The following is a 19,201-nucleotide window of genomic DNA, read 5'->3' as shown; positions in this document are numbered from 1 at the left end:
TAAAGTCGTAAAGAGTCAAGAAAGGACCCGCACTGCATCACTCTCAATTGAATCTTTGAATCAATTAAACATGTTTCAATTCCTCTCATCAAACCCTTCTTTCTTTCCTCTCTTTCTCTTTCTCTTTCTTTCTTCTGCAGCATCCACCTCTCCCATGCATCATCTTCCAGGTTTGTCTTTTCTTCCATTCTTTAATTATCATCTCATCGATCACATTCTTGTTCTTTCATTATCTATTACAAGATTTTCTCTTTCTTTAGATGAAAGCGTGGAGACAAATGAGACGGTGCTGAATAAGCATGGCAATGGCGGCAACACTAGCACCACTCTGCTCCTTGCTCCCCACAGAACTAACCGACCCGATATCTTCAACCATTTCCAACCTTACACTGCTGGCTGGAATCTTACCAATTACCACTATCTTTCGTCAGTGATTTCAAGTGCAGTTCCCTTGATTGTAGCAGCTGTAGCATGGTTGGTCGTATTTGGGGTTTGTTTACAACTCATCTGTTTCTGTTACTGCTGTTGCCCTTCTTCAACTCCTCCTCCTCATGCCTATTCCAAATCTGCCTATGTTTCCTCCTTCATCTTCCTCTTCTTATTCACCATTGCAGCAATGTATGTATCACATTCTCACTCTTATATATATATGCTTTGTGTTTCACTTTGCTTTCTTGATATATGTGTTTGTTTTTTTTATTGTTAGAGGTGGATGCTTGATCCTCTACAGTGGTCAGGGGAAGCTTCACGAAAGCACCTCACAAACACTGCATTTCCTAGTGAATCAAGCTCACCTCACTGCTCTGAATCTCAGGGAGGTCTCAGATTATTTTGATACAACTAAGCAGGTTGGCCTTGCTGCTGATCTATCATTCTTGCCGCCGGATTTCGGAGACCAAATCGATCATGTTAAAACCAAACTCATAGTGCTTCTCTTCTTCTTTCCAATAAGACTGATCACAACTCACACAACATACAACAAGGATTAGACACAATGTAATCATAATTATAATAATTAACTATATGTATACCATTTTATTTGTATATTTATAGATAATTAACAAAGATCAGCTATGGCTTGTAGGAGATTGGCTCTTATCATTGTTTCTGCTGTTATGCTCTCTGTTACATTTGCTGGGTTCTGTAAGTTTGCTTAATTCCTTATTATTCTGTAAGGTTGCTAGCTAATGTTTGATTATTAATATGGGAAAGTGTTTTACTTTTATGCAGTATGTTCCTTACTTGGGATACAGTGCCTTGTATACTTGTAAGTTCATTGACTGTTAGTCATTATATTATATTGAGCTACTTTTTTTTATTGCATTTCAAATCATGGTTGTGTTGAATTCTGTGGTGGTTGCAGCCTAGTAGTTATTGGATGGATTCTAGTTGCATGTACCTTCATACTTTGTGCTGGATTTCTGTTTCTTCATAAGTATGTAATGTTCCTCTGATCTTGGCTTTTGAATACCGTGAAAACTCATGTGCAGTTAATTTCACATGAAGGTCAAATCATTTAACGACGAGGAATGCTAGGGGGCCAGCAATTTTTGTGAATTGTAGCCATCAAATAGCCATCAAGATGATTTTAATGGTGTGAAATTGGTGTAAGATTTCATACAATAGCTCACTTTTCTTTGCTGGTTATACGCTGGCCAGAATTTAACAAAGTTGCTGGTCCCCTAAACTTTTCCTTTAACGACTTTCAATAATCAACTTCACGTGAAGTTAATTTCACATGAAGGTCAAATCATTTAACGATCTTCAATAATCAACTTTACGTGAAATTAACTGCACGAGTTTTTATCTTTGAATAATTATTCTTTATCTTAATAGGAATAATAACATTACATACATAACAGTGTGATTGGGGATACATGTGTTGCAATGGATGAGTGGGTGCAGCATCCAACTGCACATACAGCTCTGGACGAGATTCTTCCATGTGTAGATAACTCAACTGCACAACAAACCTTGCTAGGAAGCAAGGTTGTGATTGGTCAAATAGTTGATGCAATAGATCTCTTCATTTCGGATGGTCTGAATCAAGACCTTCCATTACTCGAATTCAACCAATCGGGTCCTGAAATCCCTCTTGTGTGCAACCCATTCCACAGTTGCAACAACCTCCAACAAGTGACATTGCAAGATGCCAATGCTGTGTGGAAGAATTACACATGTGAAGCTTCTTCATGGGGAAGGTGTGTGAGTGTTGGTAGAATGACTCCAACAGTGTACACACAATTAGGGGCATTAGTGAATGTGACGTATGGTTTATATCATTATGGACCGTTTTTGAGTGATTTAGTGGACTGCACTTTCGTCAGGGAAACCTTCTCAGCCATAACACACAATTATTGCCCTTCACTAAGCTTGTTTACTAAATGGATTTATTTTGGATTACTGCTGGTTTCTGTAGCCGTAATGTTCTCTTTGATTTTGTGGATCATCTACGACACACACCACCGCCATCGTCGCTACACCAAAACCATGCGTTACATTGTCAGATAGATATCTCATTCTTCATCCTTTTTAGTACATGTATCAATTATGTAAACTATAAAATCATAGTAATAATAAAAAAATGTTAAATGATTAATTTTTTTTATTTAAACTAATACTCACTCTCTCTTTTTTTTTTTTTTTTTTTTTTTTTTTTTTTTTTTTTACTTTAAAAATGTTAGCTGATTCTGTTAGTCATACAAAACAAACTTACACTTAAATCGGTCAATAATGGTCAAATCAGTTAAAAATCAGTCCATTCTAAAAAAATTGGTGAAATTTAATCTGATTAGGTGAATATCCATTTAAAAACTAATTGATACAAATTTAAACTCTATTTAAGGATTTGTCTTTAATTAATAGGTTGGTGACTTGCTGCACGAAATTTGAATTGGGATTTAGTTTTGATAATCATGGTTAGTCTTGTTCAATATTTGGTCAAAATATTTTTTCGCAGGAGCTCCATTTAAGGGTTTGCCGCTGGCAATGGATTGCTGCATGCACAAGGCGGGATTCAAACCTCCGACACTTGCTTAAGCGGACTAGTGAGCTAACTACTAGACCAACCCAACTTGGTTATGAATGATGTGATTTGATTCGGATGTGAAACAACTAGTGGTCTCCACCAATTAAATAAACCTGTTATTGAACAAATAAAATACCAAGAATAACAAAGAATTTGAAAGCCCAACATAGTTCTTTATTTTGTGGACAGGCTCAGGCCCAAAACCAGGTCCGAACAGACCGAATCCGCAACCCAACCGGCTGAATTAAGAATTTGAAAGCCCAACATAGTTCTTTATTTTTTGGACAGGCTCAGGCCCAAAACCAGGTCCGAACAGACCGAACCCGCAACCCAACCGGCTGAATTTGAAAAAAAAAATGACGCCTCTTCTTCATTCTCCATGGCTGCCGCTGCTGTTCTTCAAAGGAGGAGACCACTACTCGTCGCGCTCGTCGCCTCCTCGTCTCCTCCTCGCGTGGCCCGCTTCCTATCGCCGTCAGCAGTTGTCTTCACCGAGAAGCCCAACATAGTTGATGAGAATATGAAGGGATAGTCATGTTCTGTAATATTAATGTTAGTAGTTGGGTGGTTGGTTAGTGTTAGTGTGGATCGGGCTATCCGGCCCATACGATGACCAAAAAAAAAAAGGAAAAGCCCTATCTTATTGCTGCATCTTGTTGCTGCTTCATTACTTGAAAGGTACCTCAAAAATTATAAAAGTCCCTTTGAAGACTTATTTGGACTCATAAGCACAAGTAGATATATCCAAGTAGCCAATCCACAATTAATTTGACCAAAATGTCCTCTCTCATCCCATGCATTCACCACACACTTATCACTACCCAGCTTGTGCAATAATCAACCATGATGGTGAATTTAGATATGTTGATTCTATCAAGGTCGAATTTTTATGTTGTGATTGTCATTATTATGCGTGTGACTTAGAGAAGAGATGGCATTATGCCCTCCATATATCATTTAGGTGGACCACTTTGAGATGAACTTAAGACTAGTCAAAGAAACCCACTTCACTGAGTAGCTTCCACTTGCTAACTTCTATATACGAATATTTTCATCTAAATTTTCCTCCACTCGGCAAACTGTTTCAATTAATTATATATTATTGGTTATAATATTGGAAATTTAAAACTCCGGCTGATATCTACTGAATCAAGAAACGCTAACATGCAGTTAACAACATAACAGGGACGGATACCAAAGGGAGCGAGTAGCATCATCGATTCTTCAAAAATTTTAAAATTCTATACTTATATATATCTAAAGAAATAAAAAATATTATATGATTTAATAATTTTATATGTATTATATTTATATTTTAATTTTTCCACTTAATAAATTTAATATTATACATTCAAATTTTTGTATTTTTTAAATTAATTTTTATATACTCATTTTTATATCTATTTTTAAAAAAATTGTTTGCCTTTATAATAATATTAAAATATTAAGATATTTAACATTATATTATTATATAGAATATTAATAATAATTTATATAATTATATTTTGATAATTACATTATGCACTTTAGATTTAAAAAAAAATACATATTAAGTCTAAATTATTTTTATATAATAAAAAAATAATTAAAAAATTTGTGTAAAATTTACCTGCATATTAAAGTTTTTACATCTGTGTTGGAGAAGAAGACAATGGTGATTACAGTTGGTAGATATATTATATAATTTAAGTGCAGCCGGTTCCTATAGGTAATGTCTTGGTGGATAAGATCATAGCTAGTAATTTTAGTATTGAAAAAAATTGGACAGATCAACTAACGCTATTGGTGAAATTAGCCAACTAATTCACTTTCTACTCGGCACGTCAATTCTAATGACAGCGACATACACAGCTCCGTTATATCAATGTTTCACTGTTTAATTTGTCTGCATGTTTCCATCAACGTCTCATTTTCATAAGATAGAAGAATTTTCTCATCAAACAGAATTAGATGCAGGCCTATTATTTATTATAATAATTAACATTAGATAAGATCCATGATAAGACATTAATTTTAATTAATATATATGCCAACTTGCAGTAGTACTGTCTATACAAATACTTTAATAGAGTTCCTCTTGTGGACTAATAACTTTTTGGACCAAAAAACAAAAGGAAATATAATCTTTAATTATATTAGTCTAGATGTTTAGCACAAAGAAGCTGCTTTTGCTTTCTTTCTTTTCATTGAAGATTTTGCTCTCTCTTTTTTCTCTACATACTAACACGAAAAGAAAAGCAACACACCAAAGCGGGAAAAAATATAAAGGATAGATATGTGTAGATATGATATATATGGTGGGATTCTATGTTGTATTATTTCAATTTACACATGATGATCACTTATTTTAGGATCAAACTACTCATAGGTTGATCAAGAATGGGAAGTGACTCTTGTTAGAACTTGCTTACAACGTAACCATACATCGTTTAGAGATGGTGTGAGCCCACTAGTGATTACTGATTATTATAAAATAAGGTAATATATGGAGAATATGATGATTCTTTTTCTTTTTCTTTGTTTATTTTTAAATTAAACTGCACATATATATTCCTTGCATGAAGAAGCGTAGCAGCTAGGGAATCAACACACTAAATTGAGTGGAGCAGCATGCACTTGATCTCAAACCTATGCAAATCACCAAGAATGTGGGACCCACAAGTTCCAAACTTATTGCATCTGCTCTACCCTACACTTATTACCACCACACCTCACAACGCAAGCTTTTCACTTTTCAATGAATATAAAAAGAGTAAAGTATTATTTTTGTCTTTAATATTTGGGTAAGTTTTAAAGTTATTCTTAAGATTTCAATCGTCTTATTTAAGTTCTTAACGTTTCAAAACTGACTCAATGTTATTCTGTCATTAGGGATTCGTTAATAGAATTAACGGCGGGACAAAATTAAAACGATTTTAAAACGTTAGAAACTTAAATAGGACGAAAATGTTGGGGACAAAAATGATATATAGAAATAAATTTTAATTTTATCCTTCAATAATATCAATTTTTTACTATATATAGTATTCAATTATTTTTTAATCACATATAAGTAAATTACACTTAATCATATTACTTTCATTTTAAATAAATTAATTTTTTTTTATAATTTTACTCTTAAAGATTTTTAGTTATTATGAAATGTTTGTAGAATGATTAGTATATAAACTTGTAAAAAAGAAAAAATATATATATATACAATAAAATATAAATTATACCTTTTGTCTCTAATATATTAAAATTCTTTAAAATTATAAAAAAAATAAATTTATTTAAAATGAAAGTAACGTGATTAAGTATAATTTATTTAGATGTAATTAAAAAATAATTGAATACTATGTATAGTAAAAAATTAATATTATTGAAAGATAAAATTAAATTAAAATTTATTTTTATGTATCATTTTTGTCCCTAACATTTTCGTCCTATTTAAGTCCTCAACGTTTTAAAATCGTCTCAATTTTGTCCCGCCATCAATTCTGTTAACGGATCCTAACGGCAGGATAACATTGAGTCAATTTTGAAATGTTTGGGACTTAAATATGACAATTGAAGCGTTAGGGACAATTTTGAAACTTACCCCAAACGTTAGAGACAAAAACAATACTTTACTCTATAAAAAATAAGGCGTTTAATTTTCACTTATGTAAATCAAAATAAAATAAAGGTTAATATTTTAGAATTTAAATAAACAAAATATTCTATAAATAGTCCACTTAAAATGTTTTATAAGGAGATTATTTCGAGATATTAATAACCATAAATAAAACACTTAAATTTTAACAGAAGACATACATGGCTCTTCATCAAATCGTATTTTCTGTTCCTATGATTGAAACATATGAGATGCTACGAAAAATATTTACGATCATGGAAAAAGGAAAGTGGCTTCAATCATATCTGATCTCAGATTTCATTTTACTATTATTCAATGGACTAATCTATTCAATTATTGAATGATAGCAGAATAATTTTAGACGTTGTAGTATATATCCTTTGTAGCACAACAAATTAAATATCAACTTCGCTTTCACATAGCTTAGACTCACGAATTAAAGCACCAAGAATAATGGCAATCTTTCATACACATTCTTATACGATCTATGATAGAGATCTAATTACTATTACTAGGGTGGTTTAATTTTACATTATTCAAAATGGGGAGACATTCACATGATGCTCCTATGTTACATTACATGATGGTTGGAATTGAAGCTTACACGTGATGGGAATTCTGAAAAAATTCGTCTGTGCCTCATCATCATCATGTGGGTTTAATTAACTTTAAATTAATTAATTAATTAATTAATTCATGATTAGCAACAAGACTAGCTAGCTAGGGTGAAGCAAACTAATAAGATCTCCAATTTTGTCCCCCTTATACAAAAAGCCAAAACATATCGAATATATGTGGTTTTGGTTTTGGTGGGCACGATGCGCCAATAGTTTTTCAATAGATTCAGAGAACCTTGGAATAACTATAGCATCAATTGGCCTGACACCTCATCACTTACTTTGGCAGGCAATAATTGCAATAATACGTAATTAATTTGTGTAATTTACATGATAGTTAGACGTAATTTAGAATTTAATCAGAGAAAGTCTAAGTAGCCACCATTATGAACTGAAACTTAGGCCTGAGAAGTGGTGAGTCATCAGTGATCACATACATTCACAATACAGTCACACTGCCGTGGGAACTGCGTGTCATTCTTGTTTTCTAGTCCATTTAACTTTTTAATTATTTTTCCTCTCTCAGAAATGAGAATCTTCCAAATTGAATGGTGGGCACAACATTATAAACATGGAAGGAAACTTTCGGTCGTATGATCATATTATCATGCAACTTGATGTTAATCCATCCAATTCCATCATGACCTACTACAATGTGTGCAATTCAACGTTTTGCAAACTGATCTTCATCTTAAATAAGAGCCATCCATGACCCCATGTGTTCACTTTATCAAATCCATCTCCTTTTTAAGTGGAGGAGGTTGGTTGGTCTTTGCCTAAGAAGTGTCCTAATAACTCCTAATCCCTAATAACTTCTTTATTTATTATATATAAAAGCGACGATTTAAATTTATTTCTTTCAATATCATAATTCATATTTTCAGAAAATAAAAAGAGGTCATAATTTGTACACATTGTCACAATTGAGCAAAATGGGAGGTAGTTTGAGTTAGCTTATATTGTATGTAGTTGATTTTTTAACCGTGAGAAGGAGCTGTTGAACAACTAAAAAAAGTTCGAACCCATTTAAGAAAAGTTGAAACGGAAGCAAATCAGCTTACTATCTAGAATAACCATTCGAGTACTAGGATAATAAACATCTTCTCAAAAGAAGAAACTGATTTTCAGATTTACCAAAAATTGAACTGTTAACTTTTTGGATTTATATCTCTAATACTATGTTATGATACCACTCATTTCAAAAGTTTTAACTGATAGAAAAATGTAACACTAATGTTATATCTCTAATACTCCATAAACCTCCATTGTACACATTATACAAATATTCCATTGGCTCCTCATATTTTTTCTTTTAAAATAGAATGAAAAAATTTGAATTTAATTAAGTCAAATTATACAACTTTAGAATAATTAAAAAATTACAAAAATAAAACTATTCATGGTGAAAACAAAAAATGATTAATCAACTCCCACAATGAGTTTTTCAATAAGCCTTATAAGAAGCTCTGGAAATGCTGAATAATTATTTGAACAACCAGTTACATTTACATACCATCAGTGTTAATATTGACATATTTAAAAAAATAAAAGATATAAAATAACGTATTAATACTTTTTCTTTAGTACATGTATATGAATTCTATAGATCAAAATAACAATATTATCCGCATACAAATTACCACCACTTCATATCATCATCATCTCAATTCCAGTTACTACGGTACTACCATTAGCAATTCTTAATTTAATCACAAATTCAATCAAACAAATTAATAAACAACACGAATCATTAATAAACATGAATCAAAATCATTGATATTTTGCGAATAATTATCGTGAAATGACATGTTAAGGTGAGTAACTATTTTTTGATATATAGACATACATGGGTATGTTCTGGAAAAAGTGGCAGCGGATTAAGTGATGGGTATACGTGGCGGATAGAGGATTTTGTGGTAGGGCACTGAAATATGAAATTGCAAAAGGTGTCAGTGGATTTGAAATAGTCCTAATATTATTATGGGCAGCCCACAGCTTTGTGGGAGTGAAAGCCGTTGGATCAGAAATTCAGACGGCTCATTCTCCTCAGGTTAACTAACTCAACCCCCCTCTCCTCTTTGGTTAAGGTTACCCTCCCCCAATTTCACTTTTTTCCTTTTCCCTTTTGCATCCCGCTCCTTCCATTTCTTCCTCTATTAATTTATTAATATCTATAAACTACTTATTAAAAATTGATTAAATATTGCGTGGAAGAAAACCCATCGTCTCATCATTTTCATTTTGGAAACCGAACAAAACTTCCAAAATAAGCCGTGTTTAACGATTAACAAAAGAAGCAGCCACACGGAAATCCCCACAAAACAAGAAATAATCTAGCCTCTACGGACCCGCATGTAATAACTACAGAGTAAATATCCAAACCAGAAAAAAATTATCTCGGAAAATCTTACTCTCATGCTTAATTTGTTAAAATTTGTCCTTTTCGTAAATAATTTTTAAAATTTATAACATCTTAAATTAAATTAAAATAATTTTTAAAATTTAAAATATTATAATAAATATTAATATAAAAATTAAATTTAAATATCAGCTTTTATTTTTTTTACTTTTAACAAACTAAATCTTATTCATTATCATTTCCAGCGCTCTCCAATCCAAATTTTCCTATAAATACATAGCTCGAGTAAAGCTAGGTTTGCCCAACTAGCGAGTCGAACCCGCTTTTTTGAGAAAGGAAAAAAAAAAATCCCTCTTCTCACTTCTCTCTTTCTTCTTGTTTCTCTCTCGTTCTAGCTGCTTCTTCTGCAAAACAGAAAAAAATGGCGGTAACTTCTAGAAAATCAAGAGCACCAGTGCTCCGATCTCTCTCACCATCTCCTAGATTCTGCAACAACAATTCCCACTCTCCATCATCTTCTTATTCTTCCTCTGGTTTCGCTTCTTCCAGTTCCAGTTTCACCTCTCGCTCCACCACCTTCTTTCACCGTGCCACTTCTCCGACACGTGTCAACTTATGCGGACCCTCCTCCGCGTCGGCCTCGTCCGTTCGGTTCTCCCTTGACCGGTCGATTTCTCCGAACCGTTCCATCTCGGTGGCGCCTCGAACCGGTGCTCCGACGACCGTGAAGAGACAGGGCCAGCAGAAGCGGACCTGCATGTGTTCTCCCACTACGCACCCTGGCTCCTTCCGGTGCAGCCTCCACAAAGGATTCTCCGCCTCATCGCATGCCGCGGCGGCGCCGTACTCGCCGAACCGTCTCAACGCGCGTAGATCCGCCATGACGAACTCGCTCGTTAGGATTCGAGGCGTGGAAGGAGATCTCGTGAAGCGAGCTCTCTCGGCGCTTATTAGACCTTCATCGCATCAGCAGCGGAGGAGAGGCGACTTCCACCCGAGGCCTAGCAGGCTCTCCGTCATGTCCAAGGCCGATGAGGAGTGAGAGGTGCTTTGATCCTCTGAAAATTTTGGCTGTGGAGAGCCTTCTGGTTTCTGAAAGGTGAAGTCATCGATTTATCGATAACTGCCATGGACGTCGGACGGACGGTCGCAGGAGGTAGCGGATTCCGGTGAAATGGCTCGGTATCGAAACTGCCGCTCGTGCGTGCGTTTCGCAATTCCAATCAAGGAGTAGTGATGTGTATATACATAATATAGAACATGTATGAATCAGTGGTAGCCATTGATGGCGATTATTTGAGCTGCTTTGACCTGATTTCGTGAAAAATCAAAACAATTTTTCATTAAAATAAAAATAACAACTATGTCCTAACTGAACTTTCTAATTAAATCCAGTCAAAACCTTGACTGATGTGAAATTATTGTTAGGCGTCGTTTTATTCTCCGTTCAATTTCTCATCTTAGCCGTACTCATTATCCTCCATTTTCCCCTGCTATTTTCAATTTTCTACGTTGCGTAATGTCTGTCAAACTTTTCTTCATGTGTTCTTTCCGTTATACTCCGTCGTACGTTTTTCGTGTGTATTATTTCCCTTTATCTGCATTTGGTTTGCTTGTGAGTCTCTGAGGATCGATGCGTTTTCTGTTTATATCTTCTTTCTTATATTATGTCATGTATATATGTTGGTTGGGTTTTCGTATTTATAAATTTGATTTATTATTTTGTTTACTGCTGATGTATTTATTTATATTGATTTGTGTTCGTTTTGCAGTGAATATAAGATTTGATGAGATGGATATGCATAAGGATGAGGATGTAGAAGTTGACGGTGACGCATCTTCTATAGGATGAGATGATGATTGATGAATGGCGGTTTTGAATACGAGTATATGATATTATACTCTATTAGACATGGGACAAAAAAAAAAAAAATAAATCAACAAAACGAAAGATATCATTTAAATACCCTAAATAGATCACTGATTCCATGGAAATCTATGGATGCTTAAACTATCGGTTACACCTTAATTTCAGAGACGGAGAAGACGATGTTTTAAAATGACATTTCTCATGAGTGAAAGAAAAAAAAGGTTTTTTAATTGGAAATTAAAAAAAAAAAAAAGTCTCCCATCCTCCACCACAATCTCTCCGGCAAATCCAGGACCAGCCACTGCCTCCTTCTGCAAAGCCATCAGATGGTAGGACAGGAGTGAAAATATTATTGATTGTTATGGATTTGTTCTGAAATTGAAGGGATTAAACGGATATATATAATATAATAATATATTTATGTATAAAATATATGATTTTTTTTTAAATATTTATTATTTCAAATTAGTGAAGCTTTGAAAATCATATAGATTTTATTATTTTTTTATATATATTTCATCTGTTTATTGTCAAATTATTTTAGACAAGTCACCAAAAAAATTATTTTAGACTAATTAGATCAAGCTGGCCTATTCGATTTTAAAATCTATGATTACAACACAAATTAACCACATTATTAGTTGTGGACTTGTGGTCTTGTTTCAAATTTCAAATGTGTCTCTCCTAATCGATCTAAGCTAGGTAGAATAACGATTCAAATTCTCTAAACATCGAGTATTTTGGGATTTTAATTATATTTCTAAGTATGAAAATAGTGGTAAAAAACTAAAAATTGAAAAGAGTGATACTAACACATATTTTAAATATTAATTTTTGTTTTATACGCAATCAATTTCAAAATGTATATGCAATTGGATATATCCGGTGGCATTCCAATTAATTAAGCAGTTAGTATAGTGTATGGAAATAAAATAGAAAAATATGCAAGTAAAAGTCATCGGGCTTAGTCTATGGGGATATATTGGAACAAACTATGAACGAGATATGTATAAAGAGAGGAGTTAGGAGAAATTATTATTGGCCCTTATGGCATCCAAGGGTCATGATAACTGATTAGTCAATCAGTTAATTAGGAATTGACAAAGAGTCAATGATGCCACTTTCCTACGCCATATCATCATATTGCAGTTGCAATGCAAAGCCTCTGGATGATGGCCCCCCAAATTTTCATATACATTCAGTTTATTAGTCTTCTAATTTTTTATGAAATTTTATTTTATATTTAGTTTATTTTTTCTTTTGTCCCTTGGGTTATGAGTTACAAAATGAACATTATCCATATTCAGAATAATCATCCGGGTACTAGGGATAATAAACATCTCATGTTATAAAATCACTCATTCCAAAAACTTAAATGGGTTCACCAAAGATCAAACTCTTGACCTTTCGAATCTAAAACTCTAATACTATGTCATGATACCATTCATCCCAAAGACTTATGCTGATGGAAAAAGATAACACTAATGGTTATATCTCTAATACTCTCTAAATTTTCATTATCCGCATTGTACAAATATTTCATTGATTCTCCATACTTTCTCTGTATAAAAATATACACAATTACTCTTTAAAAAATCTCTCACAGCAATATATCCAAGATTCTCCATAAAGTAAAAAAGAAAAGGGGAAATAGAAAGAAGAAAAGAAATTAAACATACAGTAGCTAGGAAAATAGAGCAACGAAATGGGTCCTCCAAGTCATTATATATCCATAGTGCTAGCTTGGTCGCACTATAATCTTAGCCTTTGAAAAAAAAAACTATATGTACGTAAGCTGATCAAATTAAAGGAGTGATATATAGAGGATAAGCAGATAAGGTTGGTGAGCTTGCGAATGTGACGTTTCACACTTGCATTACAACTTACAAGGATATCATAATACCACTAAATTTGAACTTAAGGCACTTTAATCCCTAATATCTATATATATTATGTGCAATGTATATATGTGTCCTCATTATATATTCTATGCTTCCTCTATAAGCATCATTGACTTATTTGAACCTAATCTCTTAATTATTAAGAGTTAATTAGGAGTATAATATAACGTTAACTAAGATGCCATGTTTTAAAAACTAATATTAAGAAATAATCGTAGATAATAAAAAATTATCAAGAAGACATATTTATTGTAGTACTAATTTAATGCTAGGCAGTAACTAGTAACAGACTAGAAGTAGACTTATTTTACATGAACTTCATCAATCATCATATATATGGGCGCCGCCTTTTTAGATTAAGAAAACGTAGAAAACAGAAACTGGGATCTAAACATTAATTTTGTTATAGCAAATTAAATGTATATGAGTTCAGTTTGGGATGGAGCCATCTCAATTAAAGTTTCAATTTCATTTTCAATTAAACAATACTCCAAGAAGGCAAGAAAGAAGAATCAGATAACTTTTATAGGAACCTGACTAGGTGACCTTCTTATTTGGCCATTTTCATCACAGAACAAACAAATTTGATAGGTCCCCCTCACCCATCTCAGCTAAAAATACAATTATAACCTCAAAAGCTAAGCTAATTACGTTATGGTATATAGGTATCAAATTAAACATCGTATATATATATATATATTACAATAATACTAGGGAATCAAGATGATTTCAGCCAAAAATCAGCTAAATGCCTCTGGATAAATCTAAAATCTCTACGTGGATGGTGTTTATGCTAGGTATTAGGATGTTTTTTTTCTTTGTAAATTGGATGGTTCTGAATCTATTTTCTGATTTATCATGTTTTAAGCATTTGGAGAGAGAAGGGGGTGAAGAGACGGAAGCTAATTGAATCAATTTCCGTGATTCACATTACAATGATACTGAACATATCTCCTCCTAATTTGAATGTGGTGAAATATTTAATAACTAATATTTTAAATTATAAATAAATAAAATTAATTACTATATCTATAATTAATTAAGTTATTCCATTTTTGGCTAATTTGGAGTTAGTTCCATATACTTTTCCATTATTAAGGTGTGTATAACTATATTAATGTTATATATACAATTATATATGGGAGATGTTCATTGTGTATGTAATGATATTATTGGTGTTAAAATAAAATTAAAGAAGGAAGGCTTAATTAAGTAATTAATTAATTTAGCTTCACCATAGTCCATAGGGACCGGGAATCTTAATTCTTGAATAATATATGTAGAGGTAGCATGTGTTTGATATGAAATTGAATCCAAAAGGATTAAAAATTTTGGGATGATCAGTGATCAGGGGGTAAAGGTGGTTGGGGTGGTCCTATATATATATGGTGCTTGTGGATAGGTGGGGTCCTTGTGGAGTTTCGTGTGACAAGACCATGTGACTAGGTACATAACTCATGGGGTGCTTCTTGTTTGGATATGACGATGTTTGTGTCTTTCTGCTGTTTGCACACGATTAAATTAAATAATGGATAAGGGTAAATAGGATCCGTTTTGTTCTTTATGCTAGTATGTTGTATGTTGCATGAAGTGGTGTCAGCAATTAAAGGAACTCGCCCCTTTAATTTTGTCCATTAGAGGAGGATCTGTTTTTTTGTGAATTATTGGGACCAAGAAGGTTTTGGAGATTTAACTTGGATTATGATTAACAAGAGGCTTATGTGTGTGTTTGTATATATATTAATATATAGACCTCACTAAGAATGTTATTGATTTAGGAATGTTTTCATGCACACTAGGCATGTTCAGTTTAGAACAACTTTTTCTGTACTTTGATATAGTGTTAGTTCCCTAACGTTACTCATTATATATCATGTTCGCTTTTAACAAAATACATATTGAGTTAGGTGACTATTTGTATGAAAATGTTTGATTATAAAGATAATAGTAAAAAATAATTAGATAGTTCGACACTTAATTAAATGGACTATTCTTAGTAGTTATTGAATTAGTTAACGATTTTTTTATCAAACAAACTAAAATGCCGTTGCGATGTGTGATTTGTGAACTTTTTTTTTCTGGGACACGTTGTGAACTTGCATGGGAATGAAGAACTCAAGAACAACCAGCCAGCCGTCCAAGAAGATGACAAAATTAGAACCTTTGGGTGGGAAAAAAGAGGAATGAAAATGGATTGTAGCTTCTTTTATTTTTGGGTTAACAGTGGATTGAAACTTTGGGGTTCAGAATATTAGCAAAGGCCCAAAGAGAAGATGGACTTGTGCCAGGTGTTTAAACCCAATATATATTCAAACCATTACTTTGAAGTCCCATGACAAAAAAAAACTTTGAAGGCCCAATATATGGTCATTGTTGGAGTTATATGACAAACAATTCCATGATCTAGCTCTGCCTAGGGAGCTCTTTTCTCTCAACAGGAGAGTACTCATAGAACACACTCATAGAACACCAGGTTCTTTTCCAAAAGGGAGTGTTTTTAATCTGTTAAACCTTATAAACCAGACCCTCACACCATACTTATATCCATTAAGCCATCAAAACTCCGTGTAACCTGAAATATACAAAAACCAAAAGATTAGCAACCGATAATATGAACAACATAGAAAGAAAAGTTATCAAGCTTAACAAGTCGAGAGAACTGGGGTACAAGAAGGATTGTTTGAATATGGTGGAAAAGATAATAAATGAGAAAGAGGTAAGCTTCAAAACATGTAAAAATACGTTATTGGAAATGTGGAAAAATTCATAAGGAATTGCAGTCACTGACATTGGGCAGAAGATGTTGTTCAGCTTTAAAGACAGGAAGAGAGGGTTGCAGATGATCCAGAATGGTCCTTGGAATGTCAGAGAAAATCTAGTCAATCTCAGATTATGGATGGAGGGTGAATCAGTTTTTGAAGTTGATCATGACTTTATGGAATTCTGGATTCAAGTTCATGGCATTCCTCTTGATCACATGAATAAGGAGACAGGAATCTTGATAGGAGGAATGCTGGGGGTTTTGGCTGAGGCTGAAGACCTAAAGGTGAATGGCGTTCTTAGGAGATCATTCTCAAGGATCAGAGTCAGCATCAATATAACCAAGGCCTTGCTTACTGGCTTCTGGTTAGAAAGAGAAGAGATGCCACCATTATGGGTTTTCTTCAAATATGAGAGGCTGCCGAATAGTTACTGCTTTAACTGTGGAATATTAGGGCATGAGAAAAAAACATGCAAGAATCTAACAGTTATGGCATGCTGGGACCTAACAAAGAGGAAGTACTCACCAGGACTAAGAGTCAGCCAAGTACGACCAGTTTCAGCCATGGGAGGAGAAAGTTCAAAACAACAGGGATGGAGGGAAGAGGAGGAAGAGCAGGCGCGTGTTCCACACAGTCTTAGAAGAGAGAGTGATGCGAAATGAAACACATAAGAAAGCAAGATTAGGGCTGAACAAGGTCTGCAGCAGGAATTCAGGAAAGAAAGCGTATGGGAAAACCAAACAAGGAGAAAAGAAGAAATGACTGAAGCAGGGGAGCAGGTGGAAGAAGTATGAAAAATCCCTAATTTTCAGGGATATGAAGATATGCAGCATGATTTAAGGGCAGCTCACAAGTTTAAAAATGTGATTAGAGAGATAAGAGAGAGGTATAATGAATGGGCTTACATCAAACAGGCCCAAAAGGGAGAGAAGGGGAAGGAAGTTCAGGAAGTGGGTATACATGGGCAAAAAAAGGATGTTGGGCCCAATATTTTGGCAGATCAAATACAAGAGTGGAATGGAAGAGAAAACATTTTTGAGATAGATGGGAGGGCTGGAAAAAATGCAAATAAATTAAAAGAAGCTGGGCTAACTCTTTATGCAATAGAAGAGGGGGAAGTCAACAGCTACAAAAAAGAAGATTGGAAGTGTGCCCAGAAAAAAGAAGGAGAAAAGAAAACTATAGGTCAGCAACTAAAAAGACTCATGACAGCCAAGAAGAAGGAAAAACATGAAAATATTGATAGGGAATGGATAAACGAGGATCAAGGAAGGATAAAAAGAGGTGATGGAGAAGAAATATTTAGGAAGATTTCTATGGAAGTACAGAGGATAGAAAAGGCATTTGTGGAGCAGCAAAAAAACAGGGGTGATAACGCCTACTATGTAGAACTAGCAAGTGATGAAGATGAAGATGAAGATGATGGGAAGAAAGCTCCTACTGAATGATGGGAAGAAAGCTCCTACCGAATGGGAGACACAATTAGCAAAAAAGATGGAACTGGAGCTGAGTTTGAAAAGGAAAAGAGAGAATAAACATGTGCTAATGCTTACTAATGAGGAATGGAAGGAGGATCAAGAGGTCAGGATGCCTAAGAAGATAAAGAACAACAGCAATACACTGGAAAGAGGGGAGTATGACTTATCTCTGAATGCTTCTAGTCAGTTTAAGGGATTACAAATGGCTAAGGAGGCGGGCCTTAGCATGCCCCACCCTCAGCCATGAGTATCATTAGCTGGAATTGTCGGGGAATTGCGGCTGGCCCGACAATATCCGAATTATATAATCTATGTAAAAAAGTAAAGCCGCTCATAGTGTTTCTTATGGAAACTAGGGCTAGGCAAGATAAAATGATTAGGATAAAAAGAAGGCTTCATTTTGATAATATGTTTTGTGTAGAACTCCGGGGCTTGTCCAGTGGGTTATGTTTGTTATGGAAAGCTAATGCCAATATTAATGTTTATGAGTGGTGTGACAATTTTATTAAAGCTAGGATTAATATGAATAATGATTTGAGTTGGCAGGGTATCTTTGTGTATGAAAATCCAGTTTTTCAAAGAAGAAGAAAACTTTGGAAGGAACTCACGGAAAGCAATATGAATAGGGAAGAACCCCAAATCTTTTTGGGCGATTTCAATGATGTTCTAAGTCAAGACGAAAAGGTGGGCATTCATCCGCAACTTAGGATCTATTTAGAAACCTTTAGAAGATTTGTGGATGATAATGGCTTAATAGATGTGGACCTCAAAGGGAGTAAGTTTACATGGTTTAGTAATCCAAGAAATAACATCATCACTAAGGAAAAGTTGGATAGGGTAATGGTGAACTGGAAATGGATGCAAATATACCAAAATGCTATGTTGAAAGCTTCACCGGCTATAAGTTCGGATCACTGCACTTTAATTTTGAAAACACAGTCGCTGGTCCGGATAAAGAAAGAATTCATGTTTGAGGCCTTTTGGGCAGAGCATGAGGAGTGTAAGGAAGTAATCAAGCGGAGTTGGCATTTGGAATTAGTTTGTAAGAAAGAGAAATAGATGCAAGAGGGAGTTAACAGAATGGAGTAGGAGGAAATTTAAGAGAGCAAACAAAGAAATTGAAAGAAAGAAAATAGAACTACAACACATTCAAAAATCTGATATGTCAGAAAGTGAACAGAGGAGAGCAAATGAGCTGAAAAGTCAAATCTCAGAGTTATGGAAGCAGGAAGAGAAGTATTGGGGACAAAGATTAAGGCTGAAATGGTTAAAATGGGGAGATAGGAATACAGCTTTCTTTCATGCTATAACGATCCACCGAAGAAATAGAAATAGAATTGATCAATTGAGAAATGAATCAGGACAATAGATTCAAGGAGAGGACAATATAATGAGACTAGTGGAAGGATATTTTACCAAGCTGTACACATCTATTGGGGCCAAAAACATGGAGGAGTGCATAAGAGAGATACCTAGGAGAGTCACTAGAGAGATGAATGAAGAATTGATGGCAAAGATCAAGGATGAGGAAATAAAGGAGGCAACCTTCAGTATGGGGGGCTTAAAGGCG

General features: G+C 34.1%; 3 protein-coding genes across 4 annotated transcripts; all 3 read left to right on the top strand.

Moving 5' to 3' along the window:
* On the top strand, positions 1 to 2,599 carry LOC112723355 (uncharacterized). Of its 2 annotated transcripts, XM_072205822.1 has the most exons (7): positions 1 to 170; positions 261 to 618; positions 707 to 996; positions 1,085 to 1,143; positions 1,231 to 1,267; positions 1,364 to 1,435; positions 1,863 to 2,599. In XM_072205822.1, coding segments are annotated over exons 3-7 (819 nt in total). In that variant the 5' UTR covers positions 1 to 170; positions 261 to 618; positions 707 to 994; the 3' UTR covers positions 2,512 to 2,599. The 2 variants fall into 2 exon arrangements, with proteins under 2 accessions (XP_072061923.1, XP_029146182.1); XM_029290349.2 differs by lacking the exons at positions 1 to 170; positions 261 to 618; positions 707 to 996 and having other exon boundaries at positions 1,038 to 1,143.
* A 7,220-nt stretch (positions 2,600 to 9,819) lies between these two features.
* On the top strand, positions 9,820 to 11,920 carry LOC112723354 (uncharacterized). Its single transcript, XM_025774690.3, has 2 exons — positions 9,820 to 10,882; positions 11,393 to 11,920. The coding sequence occupies exon 1, from the start codon at positions 10,042 to 10,044 to the stop codon at positions 10,660 to 10,662; it is 621 nt and encodes a 206-aa protein (XP_025630475.1). The 5' UTR covers positions 9,820 to 10,041; the 3' UTR covers positions 10,663 to 10,882; positions 11,393 to 11,920.
* A 4,271-nt stretch (positions 11,921 to 16,191) lies between these two features.
* On the top strand, positions 16,192 to 16,815 carry LOC140176281 (uncharacterized). The gene has a single exon (XM_072206225.1). It carries the CDS (start codon positions 16,192 to 16,194, stop codon positions 16,813 to 16,815), a length of 624 nt encoding a protein of 207 aa, XP_072062326.1.
* The last annotated feature ends 2,386 nt before the right edge of the window (positions 16,816 to 19,201 follow it).

The sequence above is a fragment of the Arachis hypogaea genome, chromosome 11 (genome assembly GCF_003086295.3).
Source record: "Arachis hypogaea cultivar Tifrunner chromosome 11, arahy.Tifrunner.gnm2.J5K5, whole genome shotgun sequence".
Lineage (NCBI taxonomy): Eukaryota > Viridiplantae > Streptophyta > Magnoliopsida > Fabales > Fabaceae > Arachis > Arachis hypogaea.
This window is presented reverse-complemented; position numbering and strand designations above follow the sequence as displayed.